The 23,351-nt window shown below is 47.0% G+C and overlaps 1 protein-coding gene across 1 annotated transcript; it reads left to right on the top strand.

Moving 5' to 3' along the window:
• Window positions 1-21,828: 21,828 nt before the first annotated feature.
• On the top strand, window positions 21,829-23,213 carry LOC113192088 (beta-defensin 121-like). Its single transcript, XM_026402093.2, has 2 exons — window positions 21,829-21,886; window positions 22,990-23,213. Exons 1-2 carry the CDS (start codon window positions 21,829-21,831, stop codon window positions 23,211-23,213), a joined length of 282 nt encoding a protein of 93 aa, XP_026257878.2.
• The last annotated feature ends 138 nt before the right edge of the window (window positions 23,214-23,351 follow it).

Raw genomic sequence — 23,351 nt, 5'->3', positions numbered from 1 at the left:
CTTTATCCCGCACTCATTCCTCCAGCACTCCCCTGCCTGTCAGGCTCTAGCCACGGTTGAGAGACATTTTACAGAGATTGGCTGGTAAAGGAAAGCCTAGTTCCCTTCGTTCACACACTGAGCCTTTACTAGCCTGTAGGGCTTGTCCCCATTGTCATCTCTGTGCTCCATGGGTTGTCACATTTGGAAGTTTCTAGTGGCAGGAGAGGTCAGTCATGCCTCTAAGTCTGGATCTCAGGGACCACCTTCTCTTCTCCTAGGCCAGAGCTGAGAAACCGTGTTGAGAGGGGGACCAAGCCACTGCAGAATGGGCGATGCGTATTGGATTGGCCCCAGAGCCAGGCTACTGGCCTCAAACTTGTGTTTCTCCTGCCTCAGCCTCCCAAGCTGCTGGGATTACAGGCGTGTGCCATTGCACTGTCTTGGGTTTTTTTTTTTTAAGAGAGAGTGAGAGAGGAGAGAGAGTGAGAGAGAGAGAGAGAATTTTTAATATTTATTTTTTAGTTCTTGGCGGACACAACATCCTTGTTGGTATGTGGTGCTGAGGATCGAACCCAGGCCGCACGCATGCCAGGCGAGCGCACTACCGCTTGAGCCACATCCCCAGCCCCCTTTGGGGTTTTTTAATATAGAAGAAAATGAAGCTTATAAAAGTTGAACCACACATCCAAGCCCATATAGCTGACACATGGCAGAACAGGGGTTTCAATCCAAGTTTTTCTTCCCTTCTGTAGTACAGCACTTACTGTACAGAAACATAGCTGAATATATTGCAAATTTATTGAATAAATTCCAAATTCCTTTGTAAAACCTCAGACATGGTCTACTATTCTTTTTTGGAGGGTGGGGGAGGGGTACCAGGGATTGAATTCAGGGGCCCTCAATCAGTGACTCACATCCCCACCCCTATTTTGTATTTTATTTAGAGACAAGGTCTCACTTTGAACCCACAATCCTCCTGCCTCAGCCTCCGGAGCTGCTGGAATTACAAGTGTGCGCCTGCGCCTGGCTACTAATCTTAAATAGCAATCTTCATATTCATCTTCTGTGATATAAATAAATGACAAAGAAAATCCACTGGGTTCTTCTCATGAATCTGGAAAACAAAGTGTTACCCCAGATAACAATAATAGGCTATTTTTGTCCTTAGTTCCAATAACTTAGGAGTTATTACTTAGAACAAGAAGCTGTCTGATTCAAATATAAAAACAATTCAAATACAAGTGTATTCTAGTCACTAACACAAAGATTTAAAATCCCACTCTGAGCCATTTCTGTATAGTAAGAAGAGAAGATGAACTTTAAAGGGACAGGGACCGTTATGAGGATAGAGGGCAGGTACATTCCCAAGGTCTTAACTCATGATCTATTACCCACTAGGACTATGGCATGCACGCCCCTCCCTAGGCCCCTCAACAATCTTATCCACCAGACACGAGGTGCATCATGAAAGCCAGATGGCTTTACTATAAAGTCTCTAAGAATAAACAAGGTGAGGTGAGAATGGTGGGGACTACCCTTCACCCATCACTGGTTAAAATCATGGTATACGTTTTCTTCCACCCCACCTGAGTGCTCTCTCAGCTACAAAAGCCTGGCCTTATCCCAGGCCAGGATGTTAGTGTGGGACAGTGGCATGCATAGAGGGAATGCAACAGTTCCTGGCACCGACTAACCGTCCACTCTTCAAGGCCAGGACGGTTGCACAATGCCCGACCAGTGGAAAGATCCCACCCTTGCAATCCCCTGAACATGGGTAGAAGCTCTCCTCTTTTTTTTTTTTTTTTAAAGCAAGCAGGTAGGAATTTTATTTAAAATAAAGTGAAAGAAAGACTCAAAACTCTGGGCACAGTGTGCCTGGGAGGGGCAAGAGTGTCCCCCCTTCATTTATGGGGACCAACCTGATTTCCCCCCTTCTCCTCTAGGAGAACTCCCCTGCCTCTGCCGGCTTCCATTAAAGCCTTGCCTGTGTGCTTGCCCTCACTGATGGGCTTAGAATCTACCACCGCCATGTCAGGAGGTCCCATCTCCTGGACCATTAAAAGTGGCAGATACCTGAGAGACGCAGATGGAGATAATTCACGCGTAGGGGAGTCTCTCTTTAGTCTGCAGAGTCATCAGGACATTTTGTCTCATAGTCTCTTGTGCCAGAGAGGGAGAGGGTATTTTAAGAGCATGCTCTGTACTGCTGAACACTGCTGTGGATTCCCATCAGTAATAAACACAGAGGATTCAGGTCATTCTTTTATTTTGGAAGCTTATTTTGCTAGTCAGCACCTCTAAAACAAATGCAAGGGCTTATGATAGGGCTCTTCAATCTCCCTCCCTCCCTCCTTCTCTTCTCTTCTGCCCTCCCTCCTTCCTGTGGCTCCATTCCTCCATCCCTCCTTCCCTCCTACCTCCCTTCCTCCCTCTCCCCTTCTTTCCTTCCTTCCTTCCAAGGGTATCTCAGCTTCTCTGCAGCCTTTTCTGGAAGGTTCCATTCCAGGGGGCTGATTCCTCCCTAGTCATCCTTAGAAGTGAGTCTCTTGTCAATAGAACACTTTTTCTCTCTTGTGTCCTCTGATGTAGGGGGTGAGTTAATTATCTATGGCAAATTTATCCTATTGGTGTTATGCAAGGTCCTCCTGTTGTTTTACTTAACTGATTTATTGGCTCTCCACTCATTATCAACCCTCATGCGTCTTCCACAGACACCTCTTTGGATGTTTTAACGTGTACCCTATATTATATGTATATATCAGTACAAGCTTTTACCAAGTCAACTTTCTTGAGATGTGATTTACATAAAATAACATTTTAACCGTGAAATTGATGATGGACTTTGATCCCTGGGTACCAAGAAAGCACTTTCATCACTGGACCCATCTCAGTCAATGCCCATCTCCTCCCACTGGCCCCAGGCAAGCACTGTTAAGGTTTTGTCACTGTGGATCAGAATGACATTTTATAAAGGTTCATATAAATGGACCTATTCCACATGTTCTCTTTTGGTCTGGCTTCTTTCACTCAGTCTAATGCTTTTAGAGGCATTTATATAGAGTGAAGCAGTAGTTAATTCCTGTTTGCTGGATATTAGTTTATTGCATGGCTACACTACGACCTATTTGCTTACTAGTTGATGGATATTTAGGTTGTTTCCACTTATGAAGAATACAGCTGCAATGGAAACCTAAGTTTTGGTGTGGACAGAGGTCTTCATTCTCTTGGATAAATGCATTCGAACAAATTCCTGGGCTGTATGGTAGACTTATGGTTAACTTTATACCAAACCGTCAAGCTGTTTTCCTGCATGGTCATACCATTGCAGTCAGCAATAGTTATTAATGTCGATCTATGTTTGTTCATGTATATCTAATTCTCCAGCTTGTTGATGCTGCAGAACACTCCATGATGTGTGTAAGCAGCACTTATTTTTATTTATTTATTTATTTATTTTTGTGTGTGGTACTGGGGATTTAACCCAGGGATGCTCTACCACTGAGCTACATCCCCAGCCCTTTTTTATTTTTGAGACAGGGTCTCATTAAGTTTCCTAGGCTGTCCTTGAACTTGAGATCCTCCTGCCTCAGCCTCCTGAGTTGCTGAGATCAAAGGTGTGTGCTACCTTACCCAACTGCATCCATCACAATTTACCTTCCAATTTGCAGATGAAATCTAGGTCATCTTCAATTTCCTGACACTATGAAGTTTGCTTTAACAGACATTAAAAAAATTATACACACACACACACACACACACACACACACATGGGATTGAACTCAGGGACACTTTAACTGCTGATCTACATTCCTACCCCTTTTTGTTTTTTATTTTGAGACACGGTCTCACTAACTTGCCTAGGCTGACCTTGAATTTGTAATCCTCCTGCCTCAACCTCCCAAGTTGCTGGGTTGACAGGTGTGCCCCACAGCCCCCAACTTAACAGACATCTATAAGATGTCTAAATGTATAACATTTCCCTAGTGGACACATGGGGATTTCTTTGGTATATATACTTAAAGTGGAACTTTGAATCAGAATAAAATGCTTACCTAAATTGGACTAAGTGTCATTAGATTCTTCCCGGAAGGCTATCTCCCTCTCAAAGGAAGATCCTGGTGTCTGACACAATCATCATGTTTAGATTCTTTTTAAAGAAGAATACAGAATTAGGTACAAAAGTGGATAAATGTATTTAGAATAAAATGAGAATTCACAAGGTATTACTGGGCTCTCCTTAGGTAGTCTCCCTGAAATGCTTTCTTGCTAGAGGCTTCTGGCTGCAATCTGGTTCCTCTCCCTACTTAGAGCATTCTTAAACTCCCAGCAACGGAGGAGCCCTGAACCCTCATGAGAGTCACAGTCCTCGCAGCTCTGATCCACACTCCACCAGCGGCGTCTGACTATTCTTAGAATAATGTCATTTGACATTATTACCAAATATTTGACAGTTTTCACATTTCAAAAGTGTGCCAGTCTAGATCCATTCTGACACCTGAGTTTGTGTGATTCCTGAGTTAACAATGGTTTGTATATTTTTTTAGTTTCTTTTTTAAAATTTATATATGACAGCAGAATGCATTACAATTCTTATGACACATATAGAGCACAATTTTTCATATCTCTGGTTGTATACAAAGTATACTCACACCAATTCGTGTCTTCATTCATGTACTCTGGATAATAATAATCATCACGTTCCACCATCATTTCCAACCCCATGCCCCCTCTCTTCCCCTCTCACCCCTCTGACCTATCTAGAGTTCGTCTATTCCTTCTATGTTCCCTCTCCCTACCCCACTAAGAATCAGCCTCCTTATATCCAAGAAAACATTCAGTATTTGGTTATTTGGGATTGGCTTACTTCACTTAGCATTATCTTCTCCAGTGCCATCCATTTACCTGCAAATGCCATGATTTTATTCTCTTTTATCGCTGAGTAATATTCCATTGTGTATGGTTTGTACATTTTTAAGTAGTTGAAAAACCTAAGAAGAATAATAATTAGTGATATGCATAAATAATATGAAATTCAAATTTCACTGTCTATCACTCAAGTTTTATTGGGATTAATTCACAGCCTTTTGTTTACATACCGTCTACAGCTGCTTTGGTGCCACTACTGCACAGGTGAGTAGCTGAGATAAACAATATGGTCTGCAAACCCTGAAGCATGTCATCGGCCCTTGACCAAAAAAAAAAAAAAAAAAAAATTGTTGACCTTCAGTCTACAGCATTAATTTTTCTTGGAGACATAAATCTTACTCCATGTCAGGAAGAAGGTATTTCTCTTGGTAGCATGTCTTGGAAATGATAGACATTGCCATTATTTTGCTAAAAGGCACTCGACTCTTTTCCGATCTCTCTGCCAGCCTTAGGTAGTAGCTAGCCATTACCATGTAATACTACATTTCACTCCCAAACTCAGAGGCTTAAAATAGCGATCCTTTACTGTCACTCAGTGTCAGCAGGTAGCAGGGGTTTGGCTGGCTTGCTCTTTGAGGCTGGCTTGGCCAGGGCAGCTCTCTCTCTCTCTGTGTCAATCTGTGGGCCATTGGAGAGGCTCTGCCCCATGCATCCTCTTCAGACACGGGCTTCTCTCACATTGACCGCAGAGGCACGGAAGGGCTAGTGAGAACATCACTTGTTATGGCTGGGCTCAGAACTAATGTCCCTTGGGCCCTCTGGTGGGCAAAGCAGGTCATATGCAAAGACTCCAGTAAAAGGATAGTGAAATACATTCCTCCCGGGATGTGGATTCAAGCGTGACTGAAGAATTGGGGTCAAGGTTGCAATCCACTGTACGTGGATTTAGAAATACTGCGGTTGTCGTATTGGTTTTCTTGCCATCAGGGAGGATGCTACCTGTTCCTATTAAACATGATCTGCTAAAGGCAAGGCTGTGGCTTTCTTGTTCATTGCATTCTGTGAATGCTGACAGTCTCTTTTCCATTGGTGACAGCCCCAGAGCTATCAAGGAACTTTCCTTTGCTTCTGTCTTTTATATCCTTACAATGAGCCACCAATATATGGGACAGCTAAAGATGTCCACTTTACTGAAAAGAACCCAAGGCACACAGAAGTCTCACTTCTTTTCAGTCTTACTTGGTGTTTCTCTCTTCATTAATCAGAATCAATTAATAATGAACACATTTGGGCCAGGAGCCGTGGTGCACGCTTGTAATCCCAGCAGCTCTAGAGGCTGAGGCAGGAGGATCAAGGGTTCAAAGCCAGCCTCAGCAAAAGTGAGGCTCTAAGCAACTCAGTGAGACCCTGTCTCTAAATAAAATATAAAATAGAGCTGGGGATGTGGCTCAGTGTTCGAGTGGCCCTGAGTTCAATCCCTGGTACCCAAAAGAACAAAACCATTTGTACCCTTCTCATTCTTCTGAGCTGTATTATAAAACTCTTCAGAGGCTAAGTTGCCCTCTCGTTAACCTCCCTCCCTCCCTCTCTCCTGGCCTGCCCACCGAGTGTGATTGATCGCTCGCCTGGTCGTCTGGTCTCTAATGACTGTTCCTTTTTTTGGTTCACTGATCATGGATCTCCACACTCTTCAGGGCAATAAATACCAGCCTGGACTGCCCAGGATGGAGACTTCTGCTTGCTCTGCAGTCTATAAGCTTCTATCCCTTCTGCAGCTCCGGCCACTCATGCAGCTCCTCTTCCTGTTTCTGACGGTCATGGGGCTCCTGGCCCAGGGTGCCCGAGGTAACTAGGCTCTCTCCCAGGGGGTGTGTGTCTGGGGACCTGATGCATGTTCAGGGAACCTTGGGGGTTCTGACGGCTGAGGCCGGGAGCGTGGTCTGGCAGGCTCCGTGGAGGCTGTTGGACAGTCTTAAGGGAAGTTTTAGTTCTTAGCACCAAATATTTTTCCATCTCTCATTATTTGACCCCTCTGACCACCTTTCTCTGATTGGCTCTGAATAAGTTGAACTTGATGACCCAGGGATATGGTTGGGGTCAAAGAGAGAGACGGAGGTATGGGGTATAGAGAACGTGGTGGCTTTCCCAATACATTCTTTCAGAGGATCTGAATTTTGATCTACTCTTGTCTCCACGAACAACATTCTAAGTTGTTGTCTCCTAAATTCTAAGTATTTGAAGATTCTGATTCTACTTTTTCATGCAGGTCCAAATTGTCGGGGCTACTTTAGGTTATTGGTTTCTCTCCAAAGTGGTTCCCAATTCTCTTGACTGGTTAAGGCCAGTGAGAAGTCCCAGGATGTTGTAGAGAAGGGAGTGAGAAATTCTCGGGAGTTTTATGGATGTCAGAGAGGACTCACATTTGTTCCACTGGGTTCATCTCAGGTTCCTGCTCCTTTTCATTAGTACAACCAGTGGAGGTGCCAAAGGGCAGGGGGTGACTGTGGCTGTTTGATATTAGTAACTGGGAATCGTATAATATGGGGGAGATTAAACCCCGGAGAAAAGGGGTCCTCTTGCCTCTCCCAAGGGAGCTGTCCAAGGAGGGGAAGCCTGAGTGGAAAGGGACTGGAGAGGACAGAGTGGAGAAGGGACGGACAGAGATCTATGATCTCATTTAAACCTTGGTATTTTCATATGGGCTTCTACCCCACAGATCTTATTTCTCTTGTTACAGGGGACAGATGAGGCAAGACACCAGGGACAGGAATCAGGTTTATTTGGCTATAGGGCAAAGCTTTCGCTGTAATCAATAAATCCCCCCAAACCCCGAGTTCAGGCAGTTTTAGAACTTTATACCCGGCTTGTAGGTGGAGGGGCTCAGAAGTTCACAGTCTGCAGAAATTCACACAAAAGCAGCTTTTTCTTTCGCTATTCTGGGCAAGTTAACCCTTCAAGGACAGCGCGGGAGAGGGAGAGAGCTTCTTCTCCCCTTTCTTCCCTCCCACTGCCAGCTGTTACCATGGAGCCCAATTTGCAACCTCTTCTCTTCTCTTTGAAATGTAAACATCTCCAAAGCTCAGGCCCAAGGTCAGAGGCCTAGTTAAAAGAATCTGTTTTTCCTCTCACTCTCTGCGTTTGCAAACACACTTCTGCAAAAGTGTGTTTCCTTTACCCTAGGAAAGGGGCCTTCAGCACCTGGGGGCTGATCTCTTCGAGGATGGCGGCCAAGTAAGACAGGAAATAGGCTGATAGTCCGAAGATCAATTATAGTGAAGGTTTCTGGAGAAGCTCCGTGAAGATTTTCTGCGGAGGAGCAGGTGCCGCTACACCCTCAGTGCTCTTTCCTGTCCTGGAATTTAGCTTCTCCCTCTCCAACCCTTTGCTTTCTTCAGGTCTAACCCTGCTCCCTCTCTCCCTTTGGCTTTCAGTCAAGAAGTGTTGGAGTACATTTGGCAGGTGCAGAGAGAACTGTAAAGACAGTGAAGTATTCTATATATTGTGCAAAGAAGAGGGTAAGTGCTGTGTGCACCCCAAGTATGTCCGATTTAAACCGAAGACCTTAAAGAACCAGTTGGGAACCAAAAATTAACTTCTGCAACTGACTCTCTTCCGACCTTGAGTCTCAGGAGCATTGGAAACCACAGTTCTATTAAATCATTCATGGCTGTTCCCTGTTTCTGACTGACAGTTCCATCTAGTTCAACTTGGAGACGGAGAAGGAAAATGTGTGTGTGTGTGTGTTGGAAAGAACAGGATGAAACAGTACGTAGTAATAGTCTTATCCTTTGGCAATAATTCCCAACCTGCCAGCCCCTAGTTGGTCCACAGGATATTAATAAGGAATATTCATCGTATTCATTTAATTCTTTTTTTTCTTCTAGACTAACACCCATAGAACCTTCTAGATGATGAAAATGTTCCAGGTTTGGTTGTCCAATATGATAGCTACTAGTCAGCTGCATGTAGCTGCTGAACACTTGAAATATGGTAGTGTGACTGGGGAACTGGATTTTTAAGTTAATTTAATGTAATCTATGTTTAAATATATAGCTACATGTGGTTAGAGTCTAGAGACGTTAGGCTGAGGCAGGCTGTAGACCCAAATCCCTGGGTATTTCAGGGGAGTCAAAGAGGCAAGCAAGAATCCAGGGTGAACACAAAACTAATTTTAAAAATATTTATTTTTTAGCTATAGGTGGAGACAATGTCTTCATTTTATTTTTATGTGGTGCTGAGGATCCAGCCCAGTGCCTCACGCAAGGTAGGCAGGCCCTCTACCTCTGAGCCCCAGCTCCAGCCCCAGAACTCATTCTTGGCCCACTCCTTCTCTCTGCTTCTCCAACAACGGCCTCACTTTTCTCCTGATCATATGGGCAATTCGTCCCTCCAGGGACTCCAGAATCCTGCCTCTGACACATCTCCTCACCCTGGAGGGAGCTGGGACCAGGTCCTGGGCTCCATCTTTTTTTTTTTTCCCCTCTAATTGGGTCACCAGACACTGGACCATAGGATAGTTCCTTTCCAGGATTGATCCTGAACTGAAAAAAAAAAAAATAGGAATTTGGCCACTTTTCACCCCATGATCTGGGTCATCATGGCCCCAGTATCTCCAACCTTTATCAGACCAACCAGAAAGAACTGGATTCCTCACCGTGGGCCGGGAAGTTTCATCCTGAACGCCCCTCTCCTATCCAGCCCTCTGGTATGAGAGCTTTTTGAGCCTTACTGTTCGGCTCTGGCACCCCCTGCCCGCCTCTGGAAGCTGCCGAGGGGAGGGTGTTAAGTTCAGGATCAGAAGATCTGGGTTCAAATCCTCTCGTGTCAGCTGCAGGACCCTGGGTGAGCCACCTAACCCTATTTGCTTTATTTTTTTTCATCTCCAAACTGGGGGCCTGTTCTACTCAAGGCACAGGCTGTCATGAGGCTTTAAGGAGAGAGCAGATAGGAAAATGCCCAGCTTAGAATCTAGCGTACATTTTCTCTTCCTCCTCCTTTTCCCCCTCCTCCTCCATCTTCTTGTTTTACTGGGGATTGAACCCAAGGACATTTTACCACTAAATGACATCCTCAATCCCTTTTATTTTGAGACAGGGGCTTACTAAGTTGCTGAGGCTGGCCTCAAACTTGTGATCCTCCTGCTTTAGCCTCTGACTTGTTGGGATTTCAGGCGTGCACCACTGCATCCAGCTACCTATGGTTGTTGATAAATGCAAATTGAATCTAGGTTGATCTCATCCCCCAATTTTATCATTTCAGGCCCTGCCTAGCAGTTCTCTGCCTGTAAAAAATTAGGATCCTCCTTCCCATTTTGCTTCCAACTCTTAATTTCCACAGTCAATCCCTCTTAGAATTGATCTGAGGCCCCCGACCCCATACTTTTCCTCTAATTATCTCACCCTCCATTTTGCCCCACCCGGCTTCCGTATCACAATCTGCTTTGTGGCCTCTCTCTCCCCTCTCTGCATGGTGTCAATCTCAAATTCCTAACCATGAAAGAATAGCCCCCCTTGCCTTCAAGTTGAGGGCCTCAACTCTGCCTGATCCGTCTCCTGCTTCTCTTTAAGCTTCATTTCTCACTCTCTGAAATGGCTATTCTATGATTTTCCCCTCTTCTCAATCTTCTATCACTCTCTCCCTCTAAAATATCACTCTCAAGAGTATAGAAACCACCAGAAGCAAATGCATAATCTCTTTACTAAGCCTATGCTCCCCTGCATCTGTCTGTAACTCTTGTCTTGCTTTTGTTTCCAACTAAAGAACATCCATCCTGAGAAACAAGCCCACACCCCATCTCCCCTTCCTACTCCAGGACCTCTGTTGAATCCCAACACAAAGAAAAGATCACCGACTCCAATGTGAAATCAAATTAAAGCAAGCTTGTATTTGTGTACACAAAGGCTGGCCAGCGACTGTCTCACCCGAAATCCTGGGCTAGAGATCGGTCCCCCAGCTTTCCAGGGACAGGGCTTTATAATAAAGCACAAAAAGTTGCAAAGGAGGGTGTCTTGAGAGCTTACAGATAGCAGGATGTTGACAAGCACAATACAAAGGCAGATAACAGGTTAATGATCTACATGGCTTGATAGTTCAAGGTGGGGAGTAAATTCAGATCCCAGCATCAGAATTTATGAGGTGCCACTGAGGTCAGAGAGGGTTGTTATCTGGTCAGGGGGAGCCAGGCACGAGTGAGTTCAAGGCACAGGCAGGAATTCCAAACAAGTTCAGAAATCACAGTAATTTATAGTAAAACAGAAACTGACTTTTCATGACTTTGTGACGAGATGGCTCCCAATCTTAAAATGGAATTAGGCTGGGTCCACCACCTCACCTTCTGTGATCCTCTTCATTTTTCTCTTCTGTGCCAGACCATTTCACTCATACCCAAAACAAGAAAATCGAATACCCTCTTCCCTGCTTTAATACATCTCCCAATTCCACTTCTCTCCCTGGACAGAGCCTCACTTCTTTGTAGATCTTCAAAGAAAACCTTAAAAGGTGTGTCATTGCTTTATCCATTTTAAGTTTCTCAATTGTTTCTCCAGCTTGCCCAGCTGCGCTTCATGTGACGCTGAAAGTTCTCCCATGAAGCTTCCCAGCCAGCTCCCGCACTGCCAATCCCAGAAGGGTCCCTCGTTTTCCTCTAATTGATTCTGAGCAAGTACTTGACGTGTGGACCACGATATCCTCATTCAAATGCTTTCTTTTTTTTAAAAAAAAATTTTTTAGTTTTAGGTGGACACAATATCTTTATTTTACATTTATGTGGTGCTGAGAATCGAGCCCAGTGCCTCATGCATGCTAGGTGAGCGCTCTACCACTTGAGCCACATCCCCAGCCCCTGAAATGCTTTCTTCTGTTGACTTCTAAGGTACTACATCCTCCGTTTTGATATGTGGCTATTGCTTTTCAGCCTTCCCTTCCCAAATGCCAGGCCTTGTTTATATGTCTTTTCTTTTCTCTGCCTGCTCCTTTTTTTTTTTTTTAGTAGATACCTTGAATACTCTCTATAGACCCATCACTTTCACATTCATGTCTCCCCTTCCAAGCTGTCTATCACCCCTGGACGGGCGTATCTGCTCCCCTGAATGACATCTCCATTCAGTGCCTCCTAACTCCTGGTGGGGACCTCACCTCATCAAGCCTTGTTACCTCTTTTCTTCTTCCCGTCTTGGTGAGTGGTACCAACTCGGGCCCAGTTTCTCCAAACAAGGGCCGCTTCCTGGACTCCTCGCTCGGGCTCACTGAATTCAATCTATCAGCAAGTCCGGCGGCTCCATCTTTAAAAGACTTCTCAAACATCAACTTCTTTCCAACTGATTGACCCAGAGAAGGTTCGTCTGTCCTTTGGTAGCCATTCAAGAATTTGTGGCAGCTCTACCCCATCCCGACGCCTGAGACTTTCGATGCTTTCCTCTTGTTTTCTCCCATGAGCCACTGAGGCCCCTTGACTCTTTCTCTGTTTTTGTGCGAGCCTTGCTGTTTGGGGGCTTCTCTGTCCCTCACTAGCATCCCCTCTCCTCCTTTCTTGTCCCGGCCTTCCCTGAGTTTTGTTGCTGTTCCCCTAATGTCCCTGGCTAGGTGGTCCCTCTTTCTAGCCTTCAATCCTTTTGGAATTCAGCAACATTCCTGCAACATAGTTGACAATGAAACACCTAGAATTTTTTATTGCTTGTGACATTAGAGTTCATCAGGGACCAACCTAAGCAGAAAGGCTATTTCTTAGAAGGATATGGTGTGCCTCATAGAATCGACTGGAAGTCTAGTTGATTGGAAGAACTGAGGGAGAGTGGGCAGCAGTATTGGCCTGAAGAGGTCCTAGAGCAGCTTTGCCACCTTGGCCCTGGGCACGGGCATCATCCCACCTGGGCTCTTGCCGTTGCTGCTGTACTTTCCCAGTTCCCCTGAGATTTGGGTTGAGCTCTTTGAGATTCAGTCCTTTGCTGGAACGTCCCGTTGGCTGAGCCAGGAGCACACACTTGTTTGCTAACTCCCCCCAGAGAGTATCCACCTTCAGAGCTCCCTGTGGTGGAAGGTCAGCCCTCTCTTCCACCAAGACCCACAGAACAGAGAGTAACTTCTAGATGGAATGAGGCCAAGTGTCCAAAGACACAGCACATGACCACTAGAGGGACTGTCACCCAGAGCCTTCGCCTTCCTGCAGAGTGTTTTCCCTCCCACTTTGACCTTTCTGATTGCCAGGAGAGGGGGTGCCAGGGATGCCACACACAAAGAGGCACTCACTCTCAGGGTTGTGCAAATGTGTCCTTAACTGTCACTCCTCAGGCACTGTCACTCCTCCCCCTAATCCCGACCCTGCCAGCTGCATTCTGCACTTCTTGGCAGCACCCAGCCACCTGTACTTAATATCTGTCCAGGAGGGTGCAATGCTGAGCACCTTGCAGCTCCAGCTCCTCGGGAGGCTGAGGTTGGAGGATCACTGGAGCCCAGGAGTTGGAGACTGGTCTGGGCCACATAGTGAGACCCCGTCTCCAATACACAAAAGAGCAAATTTGCTCAGTGTCTGTCTTCCTGACAATCTTCATGAAGATGACTGCTTTATTTTCTGTACCCAGAACAGCCTTGGTGCAGATATTGGTGTTCAATCAGTATTTGTTGAGTAATTGACTTAAGGAGACAAAAATTCTGCTTAAAATAGCAAAAATGATCTTATAAGAAAGTTCCTCCTTGTAGGTATACATTCTCATGGGAATAGTAAAAGTGTTTGATATGTAATAACTGCCAGAGCTACCAAAATACAGATTGAAATGAAAGGACAAGACAGTGGGGATGGAGTGGGGGTCTCATCCATTGCTGCAAAGGTCCATGGTCACGGGTCAGTCCTTCGATTGTTAATGAGGAGGCTGAAGGGCACACTCTTGGGAATGAGGTGATCTCTTCTTTCACTGACCGGTGGTTTTTTTTTTTTTTTTTTTTTTTTTGGTATTGGGGTTTGAACTCAGGCTTACTCGACCACTGAGCCACATCCTTAGCCCTGTTTTGTGTTTTATTTAAAGACAGGGTCTCACTGAGTTGCTTAGCACCTTGCTGTTGTAGAGGCTGGCTTTGAACTTGTGATCCTCCTTTCTCGGCCTCCTGAGCCGCTGGGTTTACAGGTGTGCGCCACCACGCCTGGCTGTCTGGTATTCTTAAGAGCAAGATAGGATATATTAATAGGGTCAGCTACATAAAGTAGTAAGTTTATTTTTTACACAAAAATTGTGGGAAGGTGATGTATAAAGAATTTAATGTAGCAATTAATTGCTTGTTATATATATATATATATATATATTTCCATTTTACTTGAGTAAGCATCAGCAAAAAAAAAAAAAAAAAAGATTTATCTATGCTGTTTTTGGAGGGGAAGCCTGGACTTTCCATTCTGAGCCTGGCCTTCTTTTCCTGCTGCAGAATTCAAAGCAGGTGCAGACGTGTTTGGGAGCTTTCCTGGAGCCAACCCTGACTGCTATCCAATTTTTGCTAGGAAAACCTAGGAACAAGGAGGCTATTGAAACTTGTCTTGGGAGAAGGAGGGTTTTCTTTTTCTTCAAGGACAGGAGAGAGGAAGGTCCTGGCATCTGGGAGGAGGGGATCAGATCTCCTTGGAATGGGAGAGGAAATAGGGGTTTGGTTCGAAGGGTGTTTGATGAAGCACCCCAAGGGGGCAGGAATGTGGATGGGGTAACCTGGAAGGTAACCACTGTGGAGAAGAGAAGCATCAGAGGCCTCCATGGCTGGTCTGGTGGGTGGAGATGACCGTGGTGAAGAGCGATCCTCTAGCCATTCAGCACTGCACAGTGAACAGCTGGCGGAATTCATCAGCAGCGTCCTGACCATGAGAAGCTAGGGGAACAAAGGTCATCGTTACTGATAGGACCAGGTCCTTCCTCGTTTCCTAGAACATGAGGTCCTGTGGGATCAGGCACGAGACCCCAAAATAACGGACATCGGACATCTCACCAGCTTCTGCGAGTGGTGGTTCAGAGCCGGGATTTAAACTAACAAATAAATGCAGCATTTCCTGAGATTTGGGTGTGGTGGTTACTTTTCATATTTCCCTTAATATTTTAAAGAATCCTAGAGGAAATATTCCCCCTCTGTTTATTTCTTGGGGAATGCCTGGAACAGGCTGCAGGGGGACATGCTGGTCCACTGTCCAGCCCCTCTGTAGTGTCCTTGCCACACCTTTAGGTTACCTGGGCCTCATGTTTGCTTCCCTGAGCTCCAGACCCCACCTAGGAGGCGAGGAGATGACGTGATACACAGAAGTCCGCAGGAGGCTGTGATTTTAGTTATTCCTTTTACCTTCTTGTCATATTCATATATATATCTGGAATTGAACTCAGGGGCACTCGACCCCTGAGCCACACCCTCAGTCCTATTTTGTATTTTATTTAGAGACAGTTGCTTAGCACTTCCGCCATTACTGAGGCTGGCTTTGAACTTGTGATCCTACTGCCCCAGCCTCTCCAGCTGCTGGGGTCACAGGCGTGCACCACTGCACGGAGCTTCTTGTCATATTTCTAACCTGATGGATTAGCGGAATGAATCCGTGAAATAAGGCTGGGGTGCTGACTCGCTGGGAGCATCCCTGAGAGCAGGCTAGGTGGCTCCCCTCCCCTGCCCTGGAGGCTGGAGGCCGGGGAGGGAGGCTTTCCAACAATTAAAAGAGGCAGCTGCTCAGATCTGAGGGTATGGGTGGTGCACGCCTTCAGACCCGGCCGGGCCAGGCTATACCAGTGTGGGAGACATTACCGTCGGAAGCTGCAGTCTGTCCTCATCTTGGCGGGTCCCAGAGACACCATGACAGGACGAGCTGGCTCTCTGGCTAAAGCTCACTTCCTTCCCTATCTCCTGGCCCCTGCTGCCCACACCTCCTTTGGCCACTTCCCTTAGCCTTGGCCCAGATCTCCCAGCTCCATAAGGGAATCCATGTTCCCGGGTCACGGAGTCAGAAGTCTGTGGGGAGTGTGGGGGTGGGGGGCTGCACAGAGCTCTTCCCTGTGGCATTAGAAGATCTGAGAGCAGAGACGTGTTCACATAGGTACTAAAAAATTACACAAGCACACACTCACATGCTGGTTGTGGATCTACACACCAACTGCATGAAATAATAAACAGGTGTGCACTCACAGACTCACACAAAACACATGTACATGACACACACAAATCCACAGAAAACACAAAATTTGAGCATGCACGTCTGTGCATAAAATTACACACACACATACACACACACACGCCAAGGACATAGGAACAAAATATAATTCAAATGTAAACCCAGACACCCCCACATAAATGCTCCTCAACAGATCATCTTTTTTTGGTTTCTTCTATCAGTCAAGGTCATTTTTTTTTTGAATCATCATGGTGCTCTCTGTGCAGATCTGTGTGAACACAGAGGGTGTAAGAAATATTGAAAAGCTGTGGTCAGGAATGCCTGGAATCTCCAGGTGGGGGATTCTGATCTAGCATAACAGCCACACACACTATATTACAGCTTCCAAGAATCAGGTATTCAAAGTGCTTTATATGCTTTCACTCATTTAATCCTCATATCAGCTCTTCAAAGTATTGTTACTCCCATTTTATAACAGGTTCATAAAGGTTAAGTAAAAAGCCTCCGGTAAAAAAAACAGGTTCAGAGAAGATAAGTAACTTTTAGAAGGCGACAGAGCCAGGAGGCTAACTTCAGAATATAGGCTTGTGCTCACTCTCTGTGTTGTCTCAATCCATACGGAGTCCTGCAGATGTTGAATGACATGTGGAAGGACACAGGGTAAGTTGCTCAGTCTTGGACTCAATCAGACACCTGTCCCATTCACACTGAGGGATGGTGTCCCCCTCGGACTCCCCGAGCTGGTCAGCTCCACTGTACACCAAACCCATCCTCTCCACTACCCGTAGTGACCTCCTACCAAGCTGAGCTCCACGTAAGAACACCCAACTCTGAAATAAAAGTTTGCTCCTGGGAAGCGGTATAGACCGTTCCTCTAAGCTGAAGTTCAGGGGTGCTTTAGATTTTCTGACTGTGTTTTTGGCCCCCGCCTTGCTGGTGGCCCGTGCATGTGCTCAGGTTCCCTCCTGGGGCCTCCAGCCCTGCTCACAGGTCCCACCTTGGTAGCTCCAGGTCCAGTGCTCCTCTTTCACCCCCACTAGACCTCCCCCCTCTTCTCCAGCCCTAAACCCCTACCCCGCAGAAGAACCAGCTGCATTTTCCCTAAGACAGTTCAAGGCCCGGTCTCCTCCCTCACCCCCAAACACAGAAATCATAACTACAATGTATTGACTACTTCCTGCCAGTCCTGCGGTGGACACTTTATCACTTGAAAGTCACAGTATGAGACACACGTTATCATCTTCTTCAAATGGGCTAATCTACTTGCTCAGGGTCACGGCCTCTATTCATATTTCCCTCCTCCTTGGGTACTGAGGATTTACCACTGAGGGATACCCCCAGTCCTTTTTATGTTTTTATTGTGAGGCAGGGTCTCCCTCAAACTGGCTGGCCTCAAACTTGCGATCCTCCCGTCTCAGCCTCCTAAGCCACTGGGATTAAGGTGTGCACTACCACACCTGGCTCAATTAGGATTTTTAGCCAAGGAAATCCTTTGGCTGTTTGAAGTTCAGAGAAATCCCAGAGCTAGGCTCAGCATAGCGGTGGGAGACAGGGAGGCGGGGGAAACAAAGCAGAGTGAAAAATCACCCGTATGTCCTGTCCAGGGAGGGTACGATGACACTGTACTGATCCCTGTCCTCATTTGCCCCTGGACACTGGCCTCACTCTGGAGCCTTTGCTAAGGTAAATACCCCATTAATCCCCTTCCTGGGATCCTGGGTACCTGGTTCAAAGGTTAGGGTGGGGTCCCTGGGTGGCTGGGCCGGGGCCATGGCTCACAACCTGCTTCAGGTGACACAGGAAGACGCGTATTTGAACTTTTCCAGTTTTAGGGTGGGAGGCAGCACTGCCCCTTCCCAGGTTTCCTTCTCCAAACAGAAAAGGGGATGAAGAAGGTGGACAAGCACCAATTCAAACCCACAGACCAAGCCCAACACGCCCGGTGCCCACACAGGTAACAGGTGCCCACGGGATTCCCGGGCAGCTCTGTTGACACAACGTGGGGATTCAAGGACAAGGCTGCGCAGTCATTCTGTAAAAACCCTTCCTTTCCAAAGAGAAGATCCACCTGTTGAAGTTCAGCATTTCCTCCGAGTTCTCGACTCCACGTGCTTCTTCTCCTCTTGGACTTTCAAAACCTCCATCCACAAACCCCTCACTGGGGGTTTCAGTGTCTCTGAACGTTTAGATTTATACCGAAATGTCTTTCCCTCAGCCTAGGGTTACTTACAAGTCCCATGTCTTTTCAAATCCACTTCCTCTGGACCTGCTCCCGGGCTCCTTTGGAGAGTGCTCTGAGTTCGAGTCCTGCCTGTGGGTGTGGCTCTGGCTCCTCCCGCCATCTCTGAAGGCCACAGCCTCTTCCTTTGTCACACATACCACCTTGTGAGGAACAGCCCCCCAAAAGGAAGCGAAGTTGATGATATTATAAACATCAGTTCCATCCACCCCTGGGTGGGAATGACCAGGGAATGGTCAGTGGGCACAAGGGATATTCGGGGTGGGGGTGATGGAAATGTTCTAAAGTTAGACTGTCGCCATGGTGGTACCCTTCTGTAGATTTACTCAAAATAATTGAACTTACATTTAATGAGGAGATTTTATCATATGTAAATAATACTTCACTAAAAATGTTATAGAGAAATGAAGGCGACTGACGATCATTTCTCTGATCCAGCCCCCTCCTCAATGCTGCGGAAACTTCTTAAATCCTTCTCAGCAAGAATCTTTCCAACTGGCCTCCTCACTTGGCGGGTCCCAGTTGAAAAGTCATCATTCAAAGCTTTACATTTGGGAGCCATCAAGACCTGGGTTCAGATCCTGGGTTCCCCCTTATTATCACCTGAGCCAAATATTTGCCCTTTTGGATTTTTGTTTTCCTACCAGTGCAGAGGAAAAACCTAGGGGGAGGAGGAAATGAGAAGGACAGGGACGAAACACCGGTCACCAGGCCCAGCAGAAGGTCAGTGCCCAGCAGCTGGACAGGGCTTCTTCCACAGCCTGGTGGGTGGCCCTGGGAGTTTCCAGCGGTCGGCGATGGGTTTTCTTCTCTCACATCCTTTATGTTTGCCCCCCTCCCAACCCCTCTCAGGCCTTGTCATTTCATCCTGGGGACTTGAAATACCTTCCTGACTAATCTTCCCTCCCTGGCCTCTGCCCCAGGGATGATCTTCAATGTGGGTTGTCAGATTTTTATAAATATATAAATAATCTGAACATGCCATCAGGGTCCTCTCTAAAAAAACCTTATAACACCCCATCACTTATGAGATGCACCTTTGAGCCCCGAGCATGGCTTTAAGTCCCCATGTGATGATCTGGTCATGCAATCTCACCTCCTCCTATGTCTCCCCTCCTAGGTCTCCCCTCCTGGCTCAAACCTTCCCAACCACAGCTGTTGGCTGACCATTTCTTCCATCCTTTTCCATGGAAATCTGCTTTCTTTTTTTCCTGCTCTTCATCTCTCCTGGAAATCCCTTGAGCAGGTCCCTGCACCCAACCGAGTCTCGATTTTGTCACATGCGCGTGGGGGTGAACCACGTCCACTTCTCAGCTCTGGTCTGAAGATAATACTGATGGTCCACGATGATGACCATCATAACGAGAATCCAAAACAATTATAAGAGTAGTTAATAATTATTCCAAACTTCTCTTGTGCTGGGGACTTGGCCAAGCAATTGACAGAAATGACCCCAGTTAATTAAATCAGGTGCAGTTATGACTTGTTTTTAATTACAGGAGGATCAGAACATTCAACTTCCTCAAGGTCTCCAGGTGGCGAGAGTCAGGGCCGAGCACAGTCTAAGTCTGTGCTAAACCAAACCTGTGCTTCAAGCCTGGCACTCAGCAAGTATTTAATGGATTCTCTTCTTCCCTTATCCACCTTCATAGTCTCTAGTTTAGTTCTGCCCAAAATATGCCCCTTGTCCAGATTCTCCAGACACTTGGCTGGAGGGGCACAGTCCACGTGTGTCCTCTCTCTCTCTGTTTTGGTGGTGCTGGGGACGGAGCCCAGGGCCCTGAACATGCTGGACAAACGCTCCACCACTGCGCCACACCCCCATCCCACGTGTTCTCTGACAGGACTGGGGTTGTGTCCCCATTACGTCACTTTTTACTCAGTCTAAGTTATTTATTATTGTCTGCAATTATTTACTGCAATGATGGACATTTAGTATTTACTATCTACTCATATTTGTTATGTGATTAAATCTTATTTTATATTTCATGTCAGGAATGTCAGAGAAGGCTCTCTCTTCCCTGGTGTCGGTCCTCCCATCTTGATTGGGCAGCCCCTGAACTGTAGCTAGCCGTCATTGTCCAGATTAAAGAGAACATGTCCAGCAGGTAGGTGTGCTGGGAATGAGCTCTGGCCACTGGACTGGGGTGGAAACAATGTGTACCACCTCTGAATGGTGTCCCTAAAGAAAACACTGTTACACTTTGTTTCCTCCTCTCCCTCCTTCCTGATGGCTGGAATGGGGACTTGATGGTAGGAACTGGACTAGCCCTTGGGTCATCAAATGAAGCTGCCTGTTGAAGATGGACCATGAAGTCAAAAGGAGCCTAGCTCCCTGCTGGATTGTGAAGCTGCTGCAATTAAGTGCACACACAGACTTTTACATGAAAGAGAAATCAACGGATGTATTTTGGCACCATTGTTTGAAAGCAACATCTAATAAGACAGCTGAATTAATACCTCACTACACCAGGTGATGTGGTGGATACTAGTATTATTAGCTGTATTAGTCCATTTTCTGTTGTTATAACAAAACACCCAAGGCTGGATATTTTATAAAGAAAAGAAGTTAATTTATCATGCATTTTGGAGGTGGAAATTCCAAGATCAGGCAGCTCCGTATGTTCTACCCTTGGTGAAGGCCTCATGGTAGATGGTATTCCAATGGTAGAGTACATGAGGAAGAGATCACACGGCAATGGGAGAGGCCAGAGAGATTTAGGGGTCAAGCTCACTTTTTATTTTATAACAATCCACTCTCTGGGAACTAACGAGGGTCCCTTGAGATCTCTTCTAAGGGTGATGGTACCCCATGACCTAACTACCTTGCACCAGGCTCTACCTCTTAAATATTCTACCACTTCTCAGCCCAGCCGCACGGGGCACCAAGCTTCCAGCATGTGAAGATTTCAGGGAACACACTCAAATCACATCCCCCTCACTCAAGACAAGTTTCGGATTCTAATGAGAGAAACAAAAGTTAACCATGTAAAGCAAATAAAACCACCCAGGCAAATCCAGGCAGGTCACAAACAAGCTATTGTGAACCAGAACAATGAAGGGTGTGAGCACCGTCTTCTAGAGTGACTGATGAAAGCCTCTCCAAAGGGGTGACATTTGAGATGAGATCAAATGACTAGCAGGAGCCATCCGTGGGAAGATCAGAGGAAGAACTTATATGGACCACAAGTGACAAATCCCATTCCCCTGAACTGGAAATGAGATTGGCAAGGTCAAGGTCCAGGAAGACTTTGACACTTGTGTCCTTCTGTTAGAGAGCTGGGTAAGTCATTTTTCACATTAAATGTTTCTTGACGTGTATTCGTATATCAGTTAGTCAGTGGATTCCTCCGTGGGTCTCGAAAGGCCAGATGGCTTTAATTCACCTGCCTGCTCACCCCTCCTGGCACGGTGCTGGCCCGAGTCCCATGCTCTTATTTGAGATGTGCTGAGACATCTGCTACACACTGTCCTTTGGCCCGGCTGACCTCGGACAGATTCCCTCCTGTTCTGATTCACTGCCCGCGGCCCTGGTGATAAAGAGTGTCTCATCTCTGCTGCAGAGAGCTCCGTCTGTGTCCCCCGCAGCTCAGCCACCACCTTCTCCCGGGGCCTGACAGCCATGAAGCTGCTTCTCCTGTTCCTAGCCATCTTTCTGGCTGTGGAACCCGTGATGTCAGGTAACTGGGGCTCTCTCTCGGGCCTGGGATCTTGGGCATGGGCTTGTCCCCTTTTGCTCTCTTCTCACTGTGGGCAGCCCCCGAGTCTCTCCTCATTTCCTGGCGCTTTGGGAGGGTTTCCCAGGATCCTCTCGTGTTCACATCTCCCCGATGCTCTCTTGCTGAGTGGGGGGATGAGAGCTGTTTAATGCATCAGGTGCTTCAAGGCAGGATGGCCTTCTGGTGGGAGCTGGGGGAGAGGGCTGAGGCAGGAAGGTGCAGGTCGGGGGCTCTGGGAGATTAGGATGAAGGCTGGGGGTGAGTCCTAGTGAGGGAGACCTGTGCTGTGGGCTTGCAGTGGCAAAGGGAATATTAGGATGACCTGGAAGAGGGGGCTTCCCCATGGTCTGGGGGAGTTGGAGAGGGAACAGGATTTTGGCTTGAGTGGTGCTGGTGCTGGGCCTCTGGCTGGGCTTGACCTGAGGCTGGGAGTCAGTGCCGCAGGGTGCAGAGTGCTTGGGTTTGGCTTGGTGATGGGCATCTGCTGGGAGTTGCGGTTGGTGGCTTGATTAGATTTGGATGTGGTTTGCAGCTAGGGCTCAGTGGGCACTGAGCAGGGTAAGGCTGGGTGTCAACTGCATTTGAGCTTGAACTGGGAGAATCCGGGCTCAGAAGGATTGGACATTGGGTTGTGGCTGGAGCTGAGTTTTGCTGGGCCCTGTTACAGGGCCAGGCTGTGGATGAGGAGCTGGGATTGCTTCATGTGAGGGAATCTCCATCCCTGAGTGTCAGAGGTGAACATTGTCTTGTTCCCAACGTTCCCATGCTTTGTTCCCTTGATTTGTATCAACTGATCCCTAAGTAAGAAGCAGGAGTTAGGGGTCGGGAGACCCAGGGTGGGAAGTCTGGAAACTGTCCTCCAGAAAGCTCTGGCGTTCCCAGTGGGAATCATCGCTCAGTTCCTTCCTCTCCCAAGGTCTCCTCTCCCACTTCCTGGGACCGCGTCCAGCAGGGCTTACTCAGCCCTCTCTCTGGCCTTCTCCCCTCCCTCGGTTCCTCCTCCGCCTCGGTCTCTCTCTTAGCAATACTAACATCTGCTTCCTGGTTGTTCCCGCGCCCAGAAGCGGAGTGTTGGAGTCACGGACACTGCCGGTTGGTGTGCAACGATGACGAGGATCATGTCTTACGCTGCGTAAATCGCAAACGGTGCTGTGTCCCTAGTCGCTCTGTGACAATGAAACCAATAACAATCGATTACGTCCTTGACTGGACCACACCTACCGTGCCCACCACCGTCCCCACGACCGTCCGCAAAAGGAAGAAAAACAAAAAACATGGCCGGGGTTGATTTTGCTTCAGACTTCTTAGTTTCCACGCTTCATTAAAACTCACACATGGGCTGCTTGTGTCCTGTCAGTCAAAAAGAGGGGTCCCCCAAACGGATGGAGGCAGGGGAAATGGCAGGAAGGGACGGGAGTTAGGAGAG

The sequence above is a fragment of the Urocitellus parryii genome, chromosome 6, assembly GCF_045843805.1.
Source record: "Urocitellus parryii isolate mUroPar1 chromosome 6, mUroPar1.hap1, whole genome shotgun sequence".
NCBI lineage: Eukaryota > Metazoa > Chordata > Mammalia > Rodentia > Sciuridae > Urocitellus > Urocitellus parryii.
This window is presented reverse-complemented; position numbering and strand designations above follow the sequence as displayed.

Excerpts from the sequence above, each read along its gene's own strand:
- LOC113192088 (XM_026402093.2), top strand. The coding sequence starts at position 21,829 with ATGAAGCTGCTTCTCCTGTTCCTAGCCATCTTTCTGGCTGTGGAACCC. Across the intron at positions 21,887-22,989 it reads TGTGGAACCCGTGATGTCAG|CGGAGTGTTGGAGTCACGGA; the intron begins GTAACTGGGGCT and ends CGCGCCCAGAAG.